General features: G+C 42.4%; 1 protein-coding gene across 2 annotated transcripts in view; it reads left to right on the forward strand.

Annotated features, from left to right (window-relative positions):
- Positions 1-18,535, forward strand: part of DZIP1 (DAZ interacting zinc finger protein 1) — a 51,695-nt gene that overhangs the window by 22,182 nt on the left and 10,978 nt on the right. Inside the window, exons 8-13 of one of the 2 annotated variants that reach the window (XM_082675906.1) lie at positions 3,009-3,149; positions 3,597-3,645; positions 5,131-5,187; positions 7,675-7,731; positions 13,272-13,331; positions 17,946-18,085. In XM_082675906.1, coding sequence (XP_082532032.1) covers positions 3,009-3,149; positions 3,597-3,645; positions 5,131-5,187; positions 7,675-7,731; positions 13,272-13,331; positions 17,946-18,085 — 504 coding nt within the window. The remainder of the gene's footprint in view (positions 1-3,008; positions 3,150-3,596; positions 3,646-5,130; positions 5,188-7,674; positions 7,732-13,271; positions 13,332-17,945; positions 18,086-18,535) is intronic. The other variant, XM_082675907.1, reaches the window with a different exon arrangement.

Below are 18,535 nucleotides of genomic sequence, written 5' to 3' on the forward strand. Positions count from 1 at the left end.
CAGTATCAAAATGATGCCATCCCTTAGTTTTTCTTACGTACCCTTTCTGCTTGGGCCCTGCAGTGAGTCCCCATATTGCTGATTCTCAGCCTCCGCCCAGAGCCCTGTACATTTTTATTGACTTTTCCTTCTGTTTTCCAACTCCAGATTTCCCAAACTGCTTTTGGGGGTACTCTTCCAGTAGTCTGTAAAAATGTGGGGAAGGTTCCTGACAGTGTCCTCCTGGGGGGAGATTCTTAGCATCCACTGGGATATGTAGGGTTCTTTTTAGTCCTTACTCAGGAAACCCTTTTAACTTGGTTCAACCTATTGTTTGTCTGGCCTTATGTGAACACAGAGCGCTTCAGAGGGAAGACCCTGCAGTGTATGGATTGAGAGCATTAACTTTTTGTTGTTATTTTATTGTTTTTCTGTTCAATGTAAGTGGATTATTTTTAGAGTAATTTTACGTTCACAGCAACGTTGAGGAGAAAATACACAGCGTTCCCAGATACCCCCTGCCCACCCTGTATGCACAGCCTTCGCCATTATCAACACTCTGCACCGGAGTGGTACACTGGTTACAATTGATGAACCTACACTGACATGTCATTATCCCCCAAAGTCCACAGTTTACATTAGGGTTCCCTCTTGAGTTGTACATTCTATGGATTTTGACAAATGTATAGTGACGTGCAGCCATCATTATGGTCTCATACAGGACACTGACTTAAAAATCCTCTGTGCTCTGCCTGTTCATCCCTCCCTCCCTCCCCTCAACCCCTGATTCTTTTTACTGTCTCCATAATTTTGCCTTTTTCAGAATGTCATATAGTTGGAATCATACAGTATGTAGCCTTCTCAGATTGGCTTCTTTCACTTAACAGTATGCCTTTAAGGTTCCTCCAAGTCTTTTCATGGTTCGGTAGCTCATTTCTTTATAATGTTGAATAACATTCCATTGTTTGTATGGACCACAGCTTATGTATCTCTTCACCTACTGAAGGACACCTTGGTTGCTTCCAGGTTTTGGCAATTATGAATAAAGCTGCTATAGACATCCGTGTGCAGTTTTCGTGTGGACGTAGGTTTTTGGCTCCTTTGGGTAAATGCCAAGGAGTACAGTTGCTGGATCGTTTGGTAGAAGTATGTTTAGTTTTGTAAGAAACTGCCAGACTGCCTTCCACGTGGCCGTAGCGCTCTGCATCCCCACCAGCAACGGATGAGAGTTCTTGCTGCTCCGCATCCTTGCCAGCATTTGATATTGGCAAGCTCTGGATTTTGGCCATTCTGATAGGTACATTTTTGTTACTTTTTGATTTGGTGATTTCTTTCTTTCTCTCTTTTTTTTTTTTTATTTGCGGTACGTGGGCCTCTCACTGCTGTGGCCTCTCCCGTTGCGGAGCACAGGCTCCGGACGCGCAGGCTCAGCAGCCATGGCTCACGGGCCCAGCCGCTCCGCGGCATGTGGGATCCTCCCGGACCGGGGCACAAACCCGTGTCCCATGCATCAGCAGGCGGACTCTCAACCACTGCGCCACCAGGGAAGCCCTTTTTTTTTTCCATTTATTTAAGTTTATTTATTTTTGGCTGTGTTGGATCTTGGTTACTGCGCGCGGGCTTTCTCTAGTTGCGCTGAATGGGGGCTACTCTTCAATGTGGTGCCCGGGCTTCTCACTGCGGTGGCTTCTCTTGTAGCAGAGCACAGGGTCTAGGCGCACGGGCTTCAGTAGTTGTGGCTCGCCGGCTCTAGAGCACAAGCTCAGTAGTTTTGACACATGGGCTTAGTTGCTCCACGGCATGTGGGATCTTCCCGGACCAGGGGTCCGGCATGTGGGATCTTCCCGGACCAGGGGTCCAGCCTGTGTCCCCTGCATTGGCAGGTGGATTCTCAACCACTGCACCACCAGGGAAGCCCGCAAGTACAGTTCATTAATGCGTTTCATGACATAGACTAAGTTTGAAAGCGTTGACTTTGAAGACAGGAAAGTTCAAGTCTGGGCTCTTCCCGCTCAAGTTGTCTGCGTTTGGGTCAGCTACTTACCTCTCTAGACTTGAGTTTCCCCATCTGAACAACGAGGTCAAAGCTTGGATCCATGAGGCTGTGGTGTGGATTCAACAAGATGAAATGCTTAACGCAACCTCTACACGTGTTGAGTGTCTGTTAAAAAAAAACCTCGCCAGTTAGGAAATGCTGCTCCAGGCACTCTCTGTGCTTCTCTCAGACACAGTTACCCCCCTTTATTTGACCTGCACATCCCTGTCTCTGTTTCCAGGCCGTAGGCTTGGAATGTCCTTAGTGCCATTTACCAAGGGTATTTTCTCTTCTGTTTAAGCAACTTCCGAAGTTGTTTTAAGAATGTTTCCTTAAATTATTGAAAACAAATTCTTCTTGAATTCTTGTCCAGTATTTGATCTTCCCTGAGGTTAAGTCTCAAAAGATGAATCTGTGCATCTTTGGATCTGTTCTCTGCTTCTCTTCCTTCTGTTCCCTCCCTCCCTCCCTTCCCCCTCCCCCTCCCCCTCCCTCCCTTCCTCTTTTCCTCTACTCCCAACGCCCTCCACCTCCCATTTCTCAGTAAATATTTATTGAGAACCTGCTAAGATCCAGAGACCGTGCTAGTTGCTGGGCATATAAAATAATTCAGGTGGGCTCTCCGGCCCAGGGAGTGCACTTTCCAGCTGGGATGATGCATGTGGATGTGTGAGAACAGTACTGCTTGGGGTTGGAGCTGCTCTGAGGGAGAAGCCTTGATCCTTATCCTTGCTCATCCCTGTGTGATTTCATGTAACGGCTCAGGTTCCCTCCGCTGTTCACATCATCAGTGTTGGCTTTCTTGGGCCATAAGCTCCCTGGGAACAGAGATGAAGCCCAGGGCCAGGGCCTTCATACACGGTGATCAGAGGGTTATTCAGTGTGTAGGTAACATAGGCCAGCAAGAAGGTACGGCATGTATATACAAACTGCCAAAAGAAGAAATTTACATGCAGTTTGCAGATGAATGCCTTTCTTCATTGGTTTTTTCCAGCTCCTGTCACATATAGAGAAACTTCGAACCTCAATGATAGATGATCTAAATGCAAGTAATGTGTTCTACAAGAAAAGGATAGAAGAGCTAGGGCAGAGGCTCCAGGAGCAGAAGGAGCTGATCATCACTCAGAGACAACAGGTATTTTGGAGTATATATTGGCAACATTTTTATGTAAACAGTGCAGTTTATCTAAGAACATGTGTTTTTATTTTAGAGCACTTGTAAGATGGATAAGATAAAGAAGATAGAATATTTTTTTCCCTGTGGTTGTTTGTATAAGTAAATAAAATAATGTTTAAAGGTATTTTAAAATACCGTAGAGCAATCAGATTTATTCAGTTAGAATTCAGAATAAATGTGAAGGTAGCTAAAATTTCTTTTTGTAATTCCTTACCAAAAGAAGCAGCTGAATCCAAATGTTGCTTTTATAAAACATTTGCCTCCATGTCGTTAAAGTCCACATGTCCTGTGTCTTTGGAGGATTTAGTGAAAAGGTTCATTTACTGAGTACAGTGTCTGTCCATTATCCAGTATGTCCCTGTCTAGTTCAAACATGGATCACTGAAAGACTGTTCTTCTTTGCAGATTAAAGAGTTTACCAGTAAACCATTAAACAGTGTCAGTGAACCCAGAGGTAAGTGGACCAGGATCCCAGCGCTGGAGGCAAGGCGGGCCTCCCTAACCGTGTGCTGGACTTCAGAAGAATGTTGGGCCGCGATGGTTCATGAGTGCTAAGATGTGCTAAGCTGTGCTAACCACAACCCAGAGAGTTGAAGAATTTTAAATACCTAAACTGTCATAGAATGGTCTCGTATCCTTTTTATCAGAGTATCGTCATGCACATAATACATGCTTAGTAAGTACCTCTGGATGGATGTGCAATAAGACGCCTTATGATTAAAAGTACGGAGTCTGGGGGCAGACCGGGTTCAACTCCCATCTCTGGCACTGTGTAACTTTGTGAGTCTCTGCCCCGGTTTCCTCAGCTCTAAAGCTGGAATATCGGTAGTAATTACATCATAGGCTTGTTACAAGGATGACATGGGAGAACATGTATAAAGAGCACCTGTTAAACACTCATGAGTGTTGGCTATCGTTACTAATATTAAGCTCTTAATTATCCTAAAGTGCTGTAGTGGCTTGCTGCACGATTCTGCATTGTGGTAGGCTGGGGTTAAGGGTTTGTTCCAAGTATAGTGGGGGATATACAACCTACTGATGGTAGCAGTGATAGCCATCCACCTCCGTATCATTCAAGAGCTAGTCTAGAAGGGGGGCTGGGAGCCAGAAGTGCAGGGTCTCCCAATACAGCGTAAAGCTTGTCTTTTGCCTGGTTTTCTTCCGAGTGATCCCAGTCTTGGTTCCTGTACATCTCAGGTTATTAAGGCATCTTTGTTTACTTGAGGGATGCCAACTGGGGATTGATAGTGGGTGTTATGAGCTGGGTTTCCTCCCTGTTTCTGGGGGCCATGGGAGATACGGGCATATCTCGGAAATATTGCAGGTTCAGTTCCAGACCACTGCAATTAAGCCAATAATCACAATAAAGTGAGTCACACAAATTTTTTTGGTTTCCCAGTGCATAATAAAAGTTAATGTTTATACTATACTGTAGTCTATTAAGCATACAATAGCATTATGTCTAAAAAAATGCACATACCTTAATTAAAAAATACTGTATTGCTAAAAATGCTAACCATCACCTGACAACGCAGGGTTGCCACAAGCCTTCAATTGGTTAAAAATGCAGCATCTTCAAAATACGATAAAGTGCAATAAGATGAGGTATGCCTGGACATTGACCTACACACTTGTTTCCCTCGTTTTGAGATAAAGGTTTGGGAAGGGTGGTGGTTCCCTATAACTTCTCTTGGAATAGTAAGAGTTCAGGTAGTGAGGAATAACTGTATAATTACTTAGACAGCATACACATTTGAAAAATAATTTTAGAAAAAAGTTAGCTTTAAAAGATGTATGTTAAACATCTTTTTTTGTTAAGTCGCTGTATGTTGGTAAATTTCATTGCTTTTTTGGGGGGGAATATTAGGCTATGCACTAGCAAAATATAGCCCATAACTTGTGATTTTTGTTATTAATTTACTTTTTCGTGTTATTTCAGGGAATCCTTTAACCTGGCAAACTTTTGAATCTAAGCCGACTACCCCAACTGTACCTAGTAAGTTTCTATAATAGGCTCAGGGTTCTAAAGATATTTTTAAAGTGCTAAACCCATACATAACTTCTACTTACTATTTTTAGAGACATGTCTTTGAACATCAGTGTGTTTGGAGATTATGTAATGATCTATTTTGGTTCCCAGATTTGACCTAGTTCTACAACCCAATATTGTAAATATCCGTGTGATTTGGGTTAGCCATACCTGTTACCTTACTATTACCTCATTACCTTACCTGTTAACCTTATTCGCCTAATAAAGGAACAACTAGAAGTTCTTCGGCATCGCTGCAGTTTGTACTCTTGGATTTCCCAAGGTCATACACTGTGACCACATGACTGTGTGTGGTGGCCACCACATTTTGGCATCACTGAGACCCAGTGCTGCAGGGTTTGACGCGATGGTCCCACCAGTCGCTCACTTGAAGTCAGCTCAGCACAGCTGTCTTCCGGAGCTGTCAGGATTTGGCCAGAATCCAAAAAGACATAATCTGTACAGTTCAAAATGGACAGATTGTTTTCTTAATAATAAATAGTTGAAATATTTTTGTTTCCATTCAAGAAAGCATGTGTACAGAATCTGAATAACGGGGGAGAGGGCCTGCACCAAGGCCGGGCACTGAACAACCATTCATATGGGCCCAGGACTTGTGATGATGAAAGGACATTAATGAGCGTGTTCGGGAATTTGGCACAATTGACCGGAAAGGGCTAATTGTTTTAACTGCTCAGCTGCTTCTTGAGGCCTCTTGATGTTGCTTCTGGAAGCTGAAGAGGTTGAGAGGTGCTCAGGAGGAGAGGGTAGTTTAAGTGCCAGGAGTAGAGCTGAGGGGAGAACAGAAGCATTTCAGAGAAGTATGGAAATTTAAAAGACTCTCAATTATTATTGTTTATACTTTAATTATACTTAGCACAATATTGGAACAATAAAATAAAACTTTATTTACGGGCTTCCCTGGTGGCGCAGTGGTTGAGAGTCCGCCTGCCGATGCAGGGGACACGGGTTCGTGCCCCGGTCTGGGAAGATCCCACATGCCGCAGAGCGGCTGGGCCCGTGAGCCATGGCCGCTGAGCCTGTGCATCCGGAGCCTGTGCTCCGCAACGGGAGAGGCCACAACAGTGAGAGGCCTGCGTACTGCAAAAAAAAAAAAACTTTATTTACAAAAACAGGTAGGGGCTGGTATGTCCCACAGGCTGTAGTTTACCAAACCTGGATCTAGATTAGCAAGTTGTAAATGGGTTTGAAGGCCATATTTCCAGAATTGTTAGCCGTTTACCCATAGTTAGGAGTCGAACACTTTCACACTAGCCATTGTAAAGACAAAATTGTATGCCTATAGGGTAGCTGAAGTTTGTGGCCAGTATTTTTTAGAATAGGATTAGAATTAAAGATCTAATAAGCTAGGGAAAGAGTCAGTAAACTAATAGATAAATAAATAAATAGTTGAGAGAGGAACCTCAGATAGGAATTGTCAAATATTGGAAGAGAGGCTGTGGAATCTAATTTTCTGAGATAGTTTGAAGTACAGGGTGTTCAGTCTTACTTGAATCAGGTATACCCCTCTCTGGAGGCTGTGGCTGAATTAATGCCTTCTCACGGTGTCTTCCAGCCCAGTGATTGGGGTAGTCTTTTTAATTGGTTTATTGTACATGAATATTCATAGCAGCATTATTCATAATAGCTAAAAAGTGGAAACAACCCAAATGTCCATCAACTAATGAAAAGATAAATAAAACGTTATCTGTCCATACAGTGGAACATTATTTGGCCATAAAAGTACACGCTGATGCTGACGCATGCTACAACATGGATGAACCTTGAAAACACGATGCTAAGTTAAAGAAGCCGATTACAGAGGACCACATATTTAATTGTATGATTCCATTTCTATGAAAGGACCAGAATAAGCAAATCCATAGAGACAGAAAGTAGATCAGTGGTTGCCAGGGGCTGGGGGGAGGGAGAGATGGGGCTAATAGATACGGGTATTTTTGGGAGGTGTACATGTGGTGAGAATGTTCAGGAATTAGATAGTGGTTACAGCTGTGACTGTATTTTTTTAATTTAATTGAAGTATAGTTGACTTACAACATTGTTTAATTTCTGCTGTACAGCAAAGTTACTCAGTTATACATAAATATTCTTTTTCATATTCTTTTCCATTATGGATTATCACAGGGTATTGGATATAGTTAGTTCCCTGTGCTATACAGTATGACCTTGTTGTTTATCCATCCTATGTATAATAGTCTGCCTCTTTGACTATGTTAAAACCCACTGAGTTGTATATTTTAAGAGGGTGAATTATATTTCAATAGGCTGTTATTTAGAAATTGGTTTAGGTTAGTCGGTAATATCTTTGTCTTTTGTCCCTCATCGTCTGTATATATCTTGACTAATTCGACGAATATTTGGTTGTCATCATGTTCAGGTGCTGACGCTATAATTACAGAACGCTGTGAGCTTTTTCTTTTTATGCTTTTTCAGTGAATGCCCCAGCCCCACAGACTTTGGATGCTAAGTCAAGTCTAACAATGGCACATGGTAAGTTTCAGCAACGCCTCAGCGTTTTATGTACAGTTTCCACCCTGAGTTAGGTAACTTATTAACTGAAAGTGCTTCTGTGTGGGGTAATTATGCAAACAAAACATTTTGGTGAATGCAAAACGGTTAATGAAACTGCAGTCTTCCTATGTAATGTTACTGTGAACTGATCATACCCACCAGTCGTAAAGTATAAAACGTATCTACTGCTGGGCTCACAGGTACAGATTTTAGCTCTGGGTAGTACTTGGATCATTTATGATATTTGGGGGAAAGTCATAGGTATTGGGTAAGAGGATGACTTTCTACTAGACCAGCCAACCAGCACATGCCACAGGGCATATGTGACTGTTTTTATAACTTTCAATGTGGCAGCAAGTCACCTCTTTTAAACAAACAGTTTCAGTGGTTGGTTGGAAAAAAGCTAGAAAAGACATGTGATGGAAACCAAAAGAAAAAAGTAGGAACCACTGGATGGAACTGCCGCCAGGATCCAGTTCTTGGCCCAGGCCACAGACTGGTAATTGTTACTAACATGATCCAGTAGACAGGGTGAATATTTATAGACATGTTTTATTTTTATACAGCTAAGGTGCTAACAGTTTTTATAGTATCTTTTTCATATATTGTTTTCCTAAGGTCTGCTGTACATTAAATGAATTAGGATGGGAGGGGGACCACCTTTTTCCTGTCTTACCTACAAATGCTTCTGGAATCTAATGATTACTTCGTTCCACTTTTCTTTTTAGCCTGTTAGTTAGGACTTAAATCCATGGTCAGTCGAGTTGGACTCTTTTGTCTTCATAAATATTTTGGTCCATATATCATGGCCTTTTGTAATTATCGTTTTTACTCACTGACTGACTCATGAAGTGTTTATGGCCCCTTATTTTTTTTCCTAAGATCATTTCAGGTGGATCGGTTCCCTTTGGCATGTGTTTATAATACGTACTGCATAAATTCTTCACATATTGGATGTTATTATTTACAAGTGTTTAGAACATGCAGGGTTTTTTCCTTTGAACCAGTAACAGAGATAAAATGTGTGTTTGACCTGTAGAAATGTCTTTAATATTGAAGATATGAGAAAATTATCTCCGGCAATTATTCTCTATTCATTTTATTTAGGTCAGGTCTAAAGTCTCTCTGTTGCCTCCTTTTTTAAGATTGATTTTTTTCCACTCTTTCTGAGATTCTGTTCCCATATAGGTCCATTACAGAGTACTGAATAGAGTTCCCTGTGCTGTTCAGTAGTAGGGTTGATTTTTTACAAGGCATTGCTGGCTACTTCTTTTTTGTACCTCAACACGTGTTTTCGTTTCTTTTGTTTCCCACCTTGTTCTTGTGAGCCTCCTATCTGGCATTACACGAGGGCCATATTTTCTTTGTTTTATATTTTTGGTACCTGAAAAAGGATGCATACAGTAGGCATGTAATGCTCTCTGGGGCTGATTCTGTCAGTCCTAGAGCACTGTGTCCTGTGTGGACCCTGGCCTGAATCAGCCATGCCCCCTTGCTGGCATCTGTTGGGATTGAAATGCTCGTTTTAAATGCCAGCCAGACCTGGCACGAGGCCCACAGCCCTTGGATTGGGATCAAAGCTGATTTGTGAGCATCTCAATGGGCAGGGGCAGAGGAGGAGGCTTGATGGTGGCCCACTGCCTGGCCACCCCCAGCTGTGGCAGCTTCCCCGGGTGCTGGGGGCAGGGGCACAGGGAGGGTTGGTCACGTATCACACAGCATTAATTAGCCCAACTTCCTCTCTGTCTTTCCCTTTGTTCTATCTCAAAGCTTGATGAGGTCCTTTACCATGAAAAATCTCATGATTCCTCACCGGCTGAGGTTGGGTTCCCTGGGACGCAGACGCCGGGCTGGAGGTTTGCGGGTGCTCTCTGGGCAGTGCTCTCAGACAACACCTGTGAGAGAAGCAGGGTTGGGCGTTAAAGGGATGTTGATCCCATACGCAGCTGCAGCAGAGGCCTCAGCAGGTCTGACCAGGAGCTTTAGAGCTGGGGTGGGCACTTGGGAATTTTCCTGGATCGAGGCCGTCAGTTATAAGACATGGGTTGCCCCTGGGAGGGGGCACGCTCCTTTCAGCTGAGACAAAGCAAAAAGTAGGACCGAAAGGTGGCAGGAAAGCACTGGATGTGAGCTATTGGCGCAGACGAATTGTTTGGCTGAGCATAGAGTATGCAAGAGATTTGAGGGGCTTCCCTGGTGGCGCAGTGGTTGAGAGTCCGCCTGCCGATGCAGGGGACACAGGTTCGTGCCCCGGTCCGGGAAGATCCCACATGCCGCGGAGCGGCTGGGCCTGTGAGCCATGGCCGCTGAGCCTGCGCGTCCGGAGCCTGTGCTCCACGACGGGAGAGGCCACAACAGTGAGAGGCCCGCGTACCACAAAAAAAAAAAAAAAAGAGATTTGAGGGACAGGCTGGTTTAGGTTGTTCACGGCAGCCACTGAGTGCTGGGCTGAAGCTGTTTGGGTCGTCCTTGTGGCATTTTGTAGCGGCTGAACGTTCTGAGGCTGAGCATGGCAGGATTGGAGAGCTGGGCTGCAGGAAGCTTAGCCTGACCGATGCGTTCAAAGAACCTGAGCTGGGAGATCACTTGGGTATGTTAGAAACAGTCTAAGAGATTCCTCACCTAAGAATCGGGTTGTGGTGATGAAACAGAAGGAAGTGGATGTAACAGCTGTTCCATGGGATTGGTGGAAAGGCTGTGCAAGTGATTGGGGGCCGAAGGTGAGAGAAGGCTCAGAACATGATGAGCTCAGGTACTGGGTGGACGGTGGTGTCATTCAGAAAATTCCAGAAGACAAACCCAGCAGCACCCGTAGGGAAGCACTGGGGCTTCGTGGCCAAGAGTCTGGAGTTTGGAAGCAGACAGTCTGGTTTCACGGTTGACTAATGAAACTGTAGGGGCCTAGGTTTACCTTACCTGCCAAATGGGGAGAAGAGTCTTGGCTACTTCAGTGGGCTGCAGTACGCACAGAATGAAGCAAGGCCTTTGGAGCAAAAGCCGCTGAGCAAGCACTGGCTAACCGTTAGCTTCTAGGGTGGGGGTGATGAGGTCCAACAGAGGCAGCCAGTGGAGAGAGGGCTTGGTGAAAGTCTGGGAGTTTTTCTTCTGGAGGTAATGGTGGGAGACCGACATAAGGATTTTTCTGGCGGCCTTGGCAAGTTCGGAGGGGAAACTCAAGCCCCCAAGAGTTTCAGCTCTCACCCTGGAGATCTCAGCTCGGGGCAGGAACTGGAGGCTGGACCTGTGGCTTATAAAGCATGAGAATGGCAGGCCTTCCTTCCCAGTTTGGGACATCAGTCTGCTTTGGGAGCTGGGGTCTGGTCAACCTCACTTCCTCAGCCTTTATTATCATAGGAGCCCAGGTTCGGGAATCTGCCCCTCCTCCGCCCTCTGCATCGCTGCAGGAAATGTCAGATTTTGACAATTAATCCTGACTCGAGAGATAAGTCATAGGATTATCCCTGTAATATAATGATAATAAAATGCATATGATGATTTTGTAAAATTTTATAAAACTTCTCCTCATAACTTTATTCTTGTCATTTTCATAAAGTACAATAAAATATAAACCATGTGAATTAAAAAAATGAGATTAGCTTAATCCTCCTAAAACCTGTTTTCAGCAGTTCAAACTAGTAGAATAGTCTGTTTGTATAACTTTATTTTTTAAATTTTTAAATTTTTTATTGAGGTATAGTTGACGTATAACATATTAATTTCAGGTGTACGATATAATGATTTGACATTTGTATATGTTGCAAAATGATCACCACAATAAGTCTAGGGCTTCCCTGGTGGCGCAGTGGTTGAGAGTCCGCCTGCCGATGCAGGGCACGCGGGTTCGCGCCCCGGTCTGGGAAGATCCCACATGCCACGGAGCGGCTGGGCCCGTGAGCCATGGCTGCTGGGCCTGCGCGTCTGGAGCCTGTGCTCCGCAACAGGAGAGGCCACGGCAGTGAGAGGCCCGCGTACCGCAAAAAAATAAGTCTAGTTAACATCCCTTGCCACACATAGGTACACATTTTTTTTCTTTATTTGTATAACTTTAAAATCTTGATGCTGAATAACAAATATGAAAGCACCTTTTTGGTGTTCAACAGTTGTGTTACATGTTACATGGAATTACATGCTCCTTTGTGGGGCCATGTTTACATTTCAAAATTAAAGTGGACTCCTATTTACTATAGGCTGTGTTCCGAAAGTTCATTTGAAAGTAGTTTAAAATGCATTTCTCCCATACAGTCAATGTCAGATATGTGGAGTAGATTGCTGAACAAGCTGTAAGAGCCTATTTTTAAACACCTAAATATAATACGTATTTATTTGTATATTCCTATTATATGTGTGTGTATGTGTATATTTGTATATGCCTAAAATAGAGTATCAGAAACACCCTTTAGTAAATCAAAAGCCAGACCTTCAAAGTAGGAGGTAGTAAATCCGAGGTGATACGTGCAAAGCTCTTAGGTCTGTGCCTGGCAGCCCAGTGAGCACGCAGGAATTGTTGCTATCATTAGCCTCCCCACTCGCCCACCCTGGGGTCTGGTGGCAGGATGAAATGACCCCCGTTTTGTGGGAGCAGGTGGAGAGCTCTCTGGGCAGGTGCCCCATGTCAGTCTCCAGGCTGACGATGAGGGGCCCAGGCACCTCCTAAGTCAGACTTTTGGTTGCATTTCATTCTGTGCCTAATGCCTGACTGCTGTGGTTAGTTAGACCTTCAGCTAAAACCTGGAGAACCAAGAAGGAGCTTTCCCTCTGTTGACCGGATGGGGTTTGCTTTATCTGTGCTGCCTGCGGGTTTCCTTGTGTGGGCACAGTGACATTTCCCTGGGAAGTCACCCAGAGGCCTCATCTCCGCCGGCCACTGTTCTGCGGTGGGATTGGGAAAAGCCCATCTTCGTTTCTCATCTCCTCACCTTCACCCTGGTGACTCTCTGGGAGCAGAACTAGGTCTTGAAATGTGGTTTAGGGACTCGAAGGTGTATAAGAATGGGTCTTGGTCCTACTGCTGACCCCAGGATACCTCTCCTTGCCCTTTTACCATTCTGGTCCTTCCACTTAAAGACCCTGGGGCTGGCAAGAAGTGGGAATCCCAAGGCCCTGGGAATTTTTTATCTTTGGAAATTGAATATTTTCAATAATTTTCTATCTAGCCACCTGGTCAAGATACAAGGAAAATATTTTTAGAGATAAGTGAAGGAGATCTTTTGCAGTTGTGTTCTTGTGCCTTAAAAAAATCATGTCTGGCACTAAGTTGATGAGCAATAAATTTTAACTTTATTATTTAAAATGTAATTTCCTGAGAGTGGAGTTAACAGAAAATACGTAGCAAGGGAAGATACTATGGAAAGGCGACCAGCTTTAACTGGCTGCCTTAATATTTTTTTCCCAGTAAATTCTTGCTATTTTAGGCATGGTTAAAATACTATGGAACGATATCTTTCAAAATTGTTTGAAAGGAACTAATTTTACTTTGCTGTCGTCCTATTTGTACTATTCTTATTTTTCCTCATTAATAGAACAGGCATTCTCATCGCACATACTGGAACCAATAGAAGAACTTTCAGAGGAAGAAAAAGGTAACAAAGAGGGGTTATATCTGCATCAATCACATTTAGTTGCTAAAACCCAAGCCTTGGAAGTATGGTTCAGTGGTTTTTATGGTAGTGTATCAAAATGAGGGAAGACATTTAGGTTTGGATTACATTTTCAATCCACATGTAGTATTCTGTCATCCTATTCCCCCAATGTGCTGTTATATTTTTCCCCCACTTTACTGTTTCTTCACATATGAATAAGAAATTTCCTGTGTCAGTGAACTTGAAAAAAGATTTTAAGCCTTTATGTCAATGCAGAGATTTTTTGATCAGATGACAAGTCGACACAGTTGTGTGCCAGGTTATACAAAAATATTCATATCACAGTAGTTATTTCTCATGCCCTGAATCTATGAAATGAATAGGTGAAGTGCCCATTTCAAAAATTGTTTTTAATAACAAGGAAGGCATAACGTCTAAGCCCTGAATGTGGAATATTTACATGCAGAATATCTTAATGGCAGAATGGTTTGGGGAGATAATTAAGATTATTACTGCTTCCTCATCTTATTTGGTAGTAATAATAAAACTTATTTTCTACCAACTAATCTTTGAAGCTTATGAATATTTACATTATTAAGAATATTTTCTAATGCTAGATTTATCCTAAAACAATTATGTTGGAATCAGTTTATCATAATTTTCTCCTTAGTAATAATAATGCTTTACCATATTTCGCTTCTTTAGGAGAAAACAAATTGTTAATATTTACATGGGCTCTGGTTTTGCCATTTTTGTTAGGAAGAGAAGTAAAATTATATGTTCTAGTATGTAAATTCCTGATATTTGTTATAACTGCTTATGTGTTCTCTAGACAGTTTCCAGTTTTTTTATTTGTTTGTTTGTACAAAGCTACAAATTGAGAAGGGACTACGTCAGGCATATCTATAACATCTACATGATGTGTATTTTCATTTTACTTGCATGTAACATGCTTTCTCTCTCCTACATAAGTATCATTTATCGATGTCTGAAACCCAAAATCCCTTATTCTCAGAAGAATCTATGAAACGTATCAGGAGGTTCATAGATAGGGTCCAAAATTTTGAAACTGGAATCACAAGTCATGTAGTTCACACTTATTTAAAAACGAGTCAGCTGGTTTCCAAGAGGAATCCTGATTTGTCCGTCATCCCCATTTCAGTTCCAGGTTTCACCCACTGCATATTCTGCCTGTGTTTCTTTTAGAAGTCTACCTAGACCATGTAAGGCATGAGTTAGGGATCGTTGACAGCAAACACCATCATCGGCTGTTGCCACATTTAGGGAGCTGAGTTGGGAAAGAAAATAATCTTTGCCACCCTCACGCGTTCAGACACAGCTCTGGTGAGGGACGAGAAAGTGCTGAGGACCGCTGAGAACAGCCAAGTCCCAGCGCACTGTCACAGAAACCAGTGACCGCATCTTTCTGGTGCCTCCGTGGAGCCAGCATGCTGGCAGCAGATTGATTGCCATCAATAAATTCCTCAGCTTGTGCTAACATTTGCAGACAAAGGCCTGTGCAGATAAATCTTAGCAATGGTTTGCAAAAACAGTACAACTTTTTACCAAGAAGTAACTCACATGAGACTGTTTCTTCATCCTTACTTTCTGACAGTTGTGTCGAGACAGACTTGATCTTGCCGTTCTGTAAGATGTTAGAATGTGAGGGCCAGGAGGGATCTTAGGGGCTATTTTATTTTTCAGAAACTTGAAATATGGGGGGATTAGGAGCTTGCTCCAGGTCGTCGAGTTTAATTAGTGACAGTGCTGGAACTAAAGTCCAGGTTTTCTGTTTTCCGTAGTTTAATGCAAAGAACAAAGAGATGGAGGAAGGCAAACTGGTCCAGCCATTGCAGGACTGGCTGGGTCGCCTTTGGGGAAGTCTCTTTACCTCTGGTTTTAGAGTCCTCTTGTGAATAATGAGGAGATTGAGTACTAGATGATCAAGTCCCCTCCAACTCAGAAATTCTGTTGTGTTTTGCTTCGTTTTGCGTTTTGTGCATTTGTTTTGTTTTTTTACTACTTGCTTTGCGCTACAATTATTTGCTTACCATAAATGGTGTGTTGTAAGTCTGATGTAACTGATCACACGTGTGCGTTAGTCTGGCCATCTGCTTGGGCATGCTTTAAAATTTTTAATTGGAGGAAATGCTGATCTCTAGAATATTTTATCTTGTTGATCTTGGTGAGCAGTACGTGCTTTATTTAAAATCTTCAGCTCTGATTGTCTTTCAAGTAATTCATTTCACCTTTACATGAAAACTTTATTATTATTTTTTCCTATCCACTCTACCTTCTTTCTCTTGCTTCTGTCAGCCAGCCCCAGCCTTGTAAGAGTTCTTCCTATCAAGGGTTTTCTAATTATTCACAAATGGCTTTCCAAAGCGAGCACAAACAGGTAAAGGGAATTTGAGGACAGAGGGAAATGTTTAATCTTCCATCATTTGGGGGAACTTGGACATCAAAATGAACTTGTCTTCGGGGGTTGAGGGTGAACCCAGACCAGTCAGCAAATGAATTCAGTTACTGCCATCAAAGGCCTTACAACTCTTCTAGACTGGCCAGTCCATCTGGGCATCACTTGACCCCTGCATGTGGCCCCATGTCCCAGAGCCTCTCTTCAAGCTGTGCTTCTGTGTCATTCCTTATATCTGAGATGCTGCCCAAAGAATTTTCTTTGCCTAATTGGGGTGGGAGGCGCATCTATTTCCATGGTAGCTCCATGACTTCCAGGTTCTCTCCTGGTACGTCCTTTTACTTTTAGCCCCAGACAGTTGCAGACTTGATGGCCATCCAGCAGCCAAAGCCAGTGACAGCTGTGGCTGCAGCTAGGCCCTCTAGATTCTGATGGATTCAGTTCCTAGGACAGAAGTGTTTGTGTGTGTGTGTGTGGTTTCAGAATAGTGGAAAAACATTGGTGGGAAAACAACAGCATGAATGCTGACAGTATAAAGTTTAAGATTACTTCTGATTTTGATGCATATAGAATCACATAAAATTTCATAATTTTGATTTAGCAAGCCACCAAAGCAAAGTGTAGAAAAGCATCATCATGCAGGATTTTCCCTCCTGTTTAATGTACAGATAGTAATTTGACCAGTTTTGCCTTCAGCAAAACTGTTAATTAACGAACAGAAAGATTCTTTACTACTGGACTTGACTAGTATTTAGAAAACATCTTAACCAAAGGGCATATTTTCAAGATCTTCTGCAAATCCGCATGCCATCAGAACCTAAAAATTCCATCTGCTGAGGTGGGTAAGACCATGGAACAATGGAGTATCTGTGAGGACCCGCCTGTAGCCCCAGACCTAGGCAGTGGCATCTGGTGCCCCCTCCTTTGGGCGAAGTTCTTTTGTTAGGAGAATAGACTTCAAATGATAATAGTACCATTGTCACATTCTCCCAGATCTGCCTTTGGATGTTCACGAAGGGTCTGAACTACCCAGCACTGAGCCTGTTTCCTTGAGGCTTCAGTTTCCTTTGACATAAGGACTCAGTTCTTCAAGGTCGTTGTAATCATGCCCCTTTCTCCAAACCCTCTTAAACTAGACGTCTTTTTGGTAGGGAATAAAAGGAATAAGGAAAGGAACATTAGGAGAATCTGGCCTGTTATTTTTCTTTGTTTTTAATTATAGGTTGTTTTAAGGAAAATATACTTTTCCTAAGACTTCTTTTAATTTCGTTTTCATTTTGGTAAGTATTTTGAGAGGCATAATAATCTTCACATTTTGAAATTTTATGTGAACTTAACCTCCACTAAATTTATTATATAAATTTATTATATAAAAACTTAATTACTTAAAAGACATAGGGCTTTTTCTTCATTAAATGATATCTAAACTCTAACTGAATTTAGGAGTAATGAATTCTTGAGGAAGTAGTAAGAATAATTTTAGGATTAAACATTAAACTTCCAAATAAGTTTTTTCGACTTTGCTTCTCTAGAGACCTATTTCTCACATTAGTTTCTAGCTATAATTTGATTAAGTGATCAAGAAAGTCTTTAAAGATACGGAAGTTTTGAAGCAGACTTAAGGTAGTTTTTTTTTTTTTTAAATAGCATTACTTGGGGCTTCCCTGGTGGCGCAGTGGTTGAGAGTCCGCCTGCTGATGCAGGGAACGTGGGTTCGTGCGCCGGTCCGGGAAGATCCCACATGCCTCAGAGCGGCTGGGCCCGTGAGCCATGGCCACTGAGCCTGCGCGTCTGGAGCCTGTGCTCTGCAACGGGAGAGGCCACAACAGTGAGAGGCCCTCGTACTGCAAAAAAAAAAAAAAAAAAATATATATATATATATATATATAGCATTACTTGACTCTTTATTTATTTTTTTAACATCTTTATTGGAGTATAATTGCTTTACAGTGATGTATTAGTTTCTGCTATATAACAAAGTGAATCAGCTATACATATACATATATCCCCATAAGGTAGTTTTAAAAGCTACAGTACTTAAGCATTATATATTGTGCTGAATGACTAAACTATTCAAAAACTTTAAAACATTATAAATGCTTGCTTGCTGTTTTGAAGTTGTGTTTTGCCATTTTCTGCTTAGAGGTTTAATGTATTTGTTTAATTCCTTTTTAATACATTATAAAAACTTATTTCAGGAAAGGAAAATGAACAGAAATTAAATAACAAGATACATTTAAGGAAAACTTTGAAGAATAACCCTTCCCTCACTAAGGAAATAAGAACAGTCTTGGAGCAGAGCTTGGTGGAGAAACTGGAAACCTTGGGGATTAGTGCAGTAAGTTCACCCACCTTGGGAATATTTGCTGTTTTGTTTTGTCTGTTCGGCTGCACCGTGTGGCTTGCGGGATCTTAGTTCCCCGATCAGGGATCGAACCCGGGCCATGGCAGTGAAAGCGCGGAGTCCTAACCAGTGGACTGACAGGGAATTCCCTATTTTGTTTTCTAAATAAGAAAGGATCAGAGAAGAGAAGAAGGCATGTCAGTTCTGTCACATATGGAGATCGGAGGCTAATGTGACATGATGCATTAAACACTTCAGCTGGCATTCACTGGGTGCCTGGCACCTTTCAGAGAGCTTTCCAGATAGTAACTCATTTAAACATAGAAACTAATCTCTTAGGTAGGTGACAATATCGTCTGTATTTTACAGAGAGGTGAAGTAACTTGCTTCAGGTCACATGTTCGTGATGAAGGAGCCAGGGTTTGCATCCAGGCAGTTGCAGGG

This window comes from Grampus griseus (genome assembly GCF_964374135.1).
Source record: "Grampus griseus genome assembly, chromosome: 18".
Classification (NCBI taxonomy): Eukaryota; Metazoa; Chordata; class Mammalia; order Artiodactyla; family Delphinidae; genus Grampus; species Grampus griseus.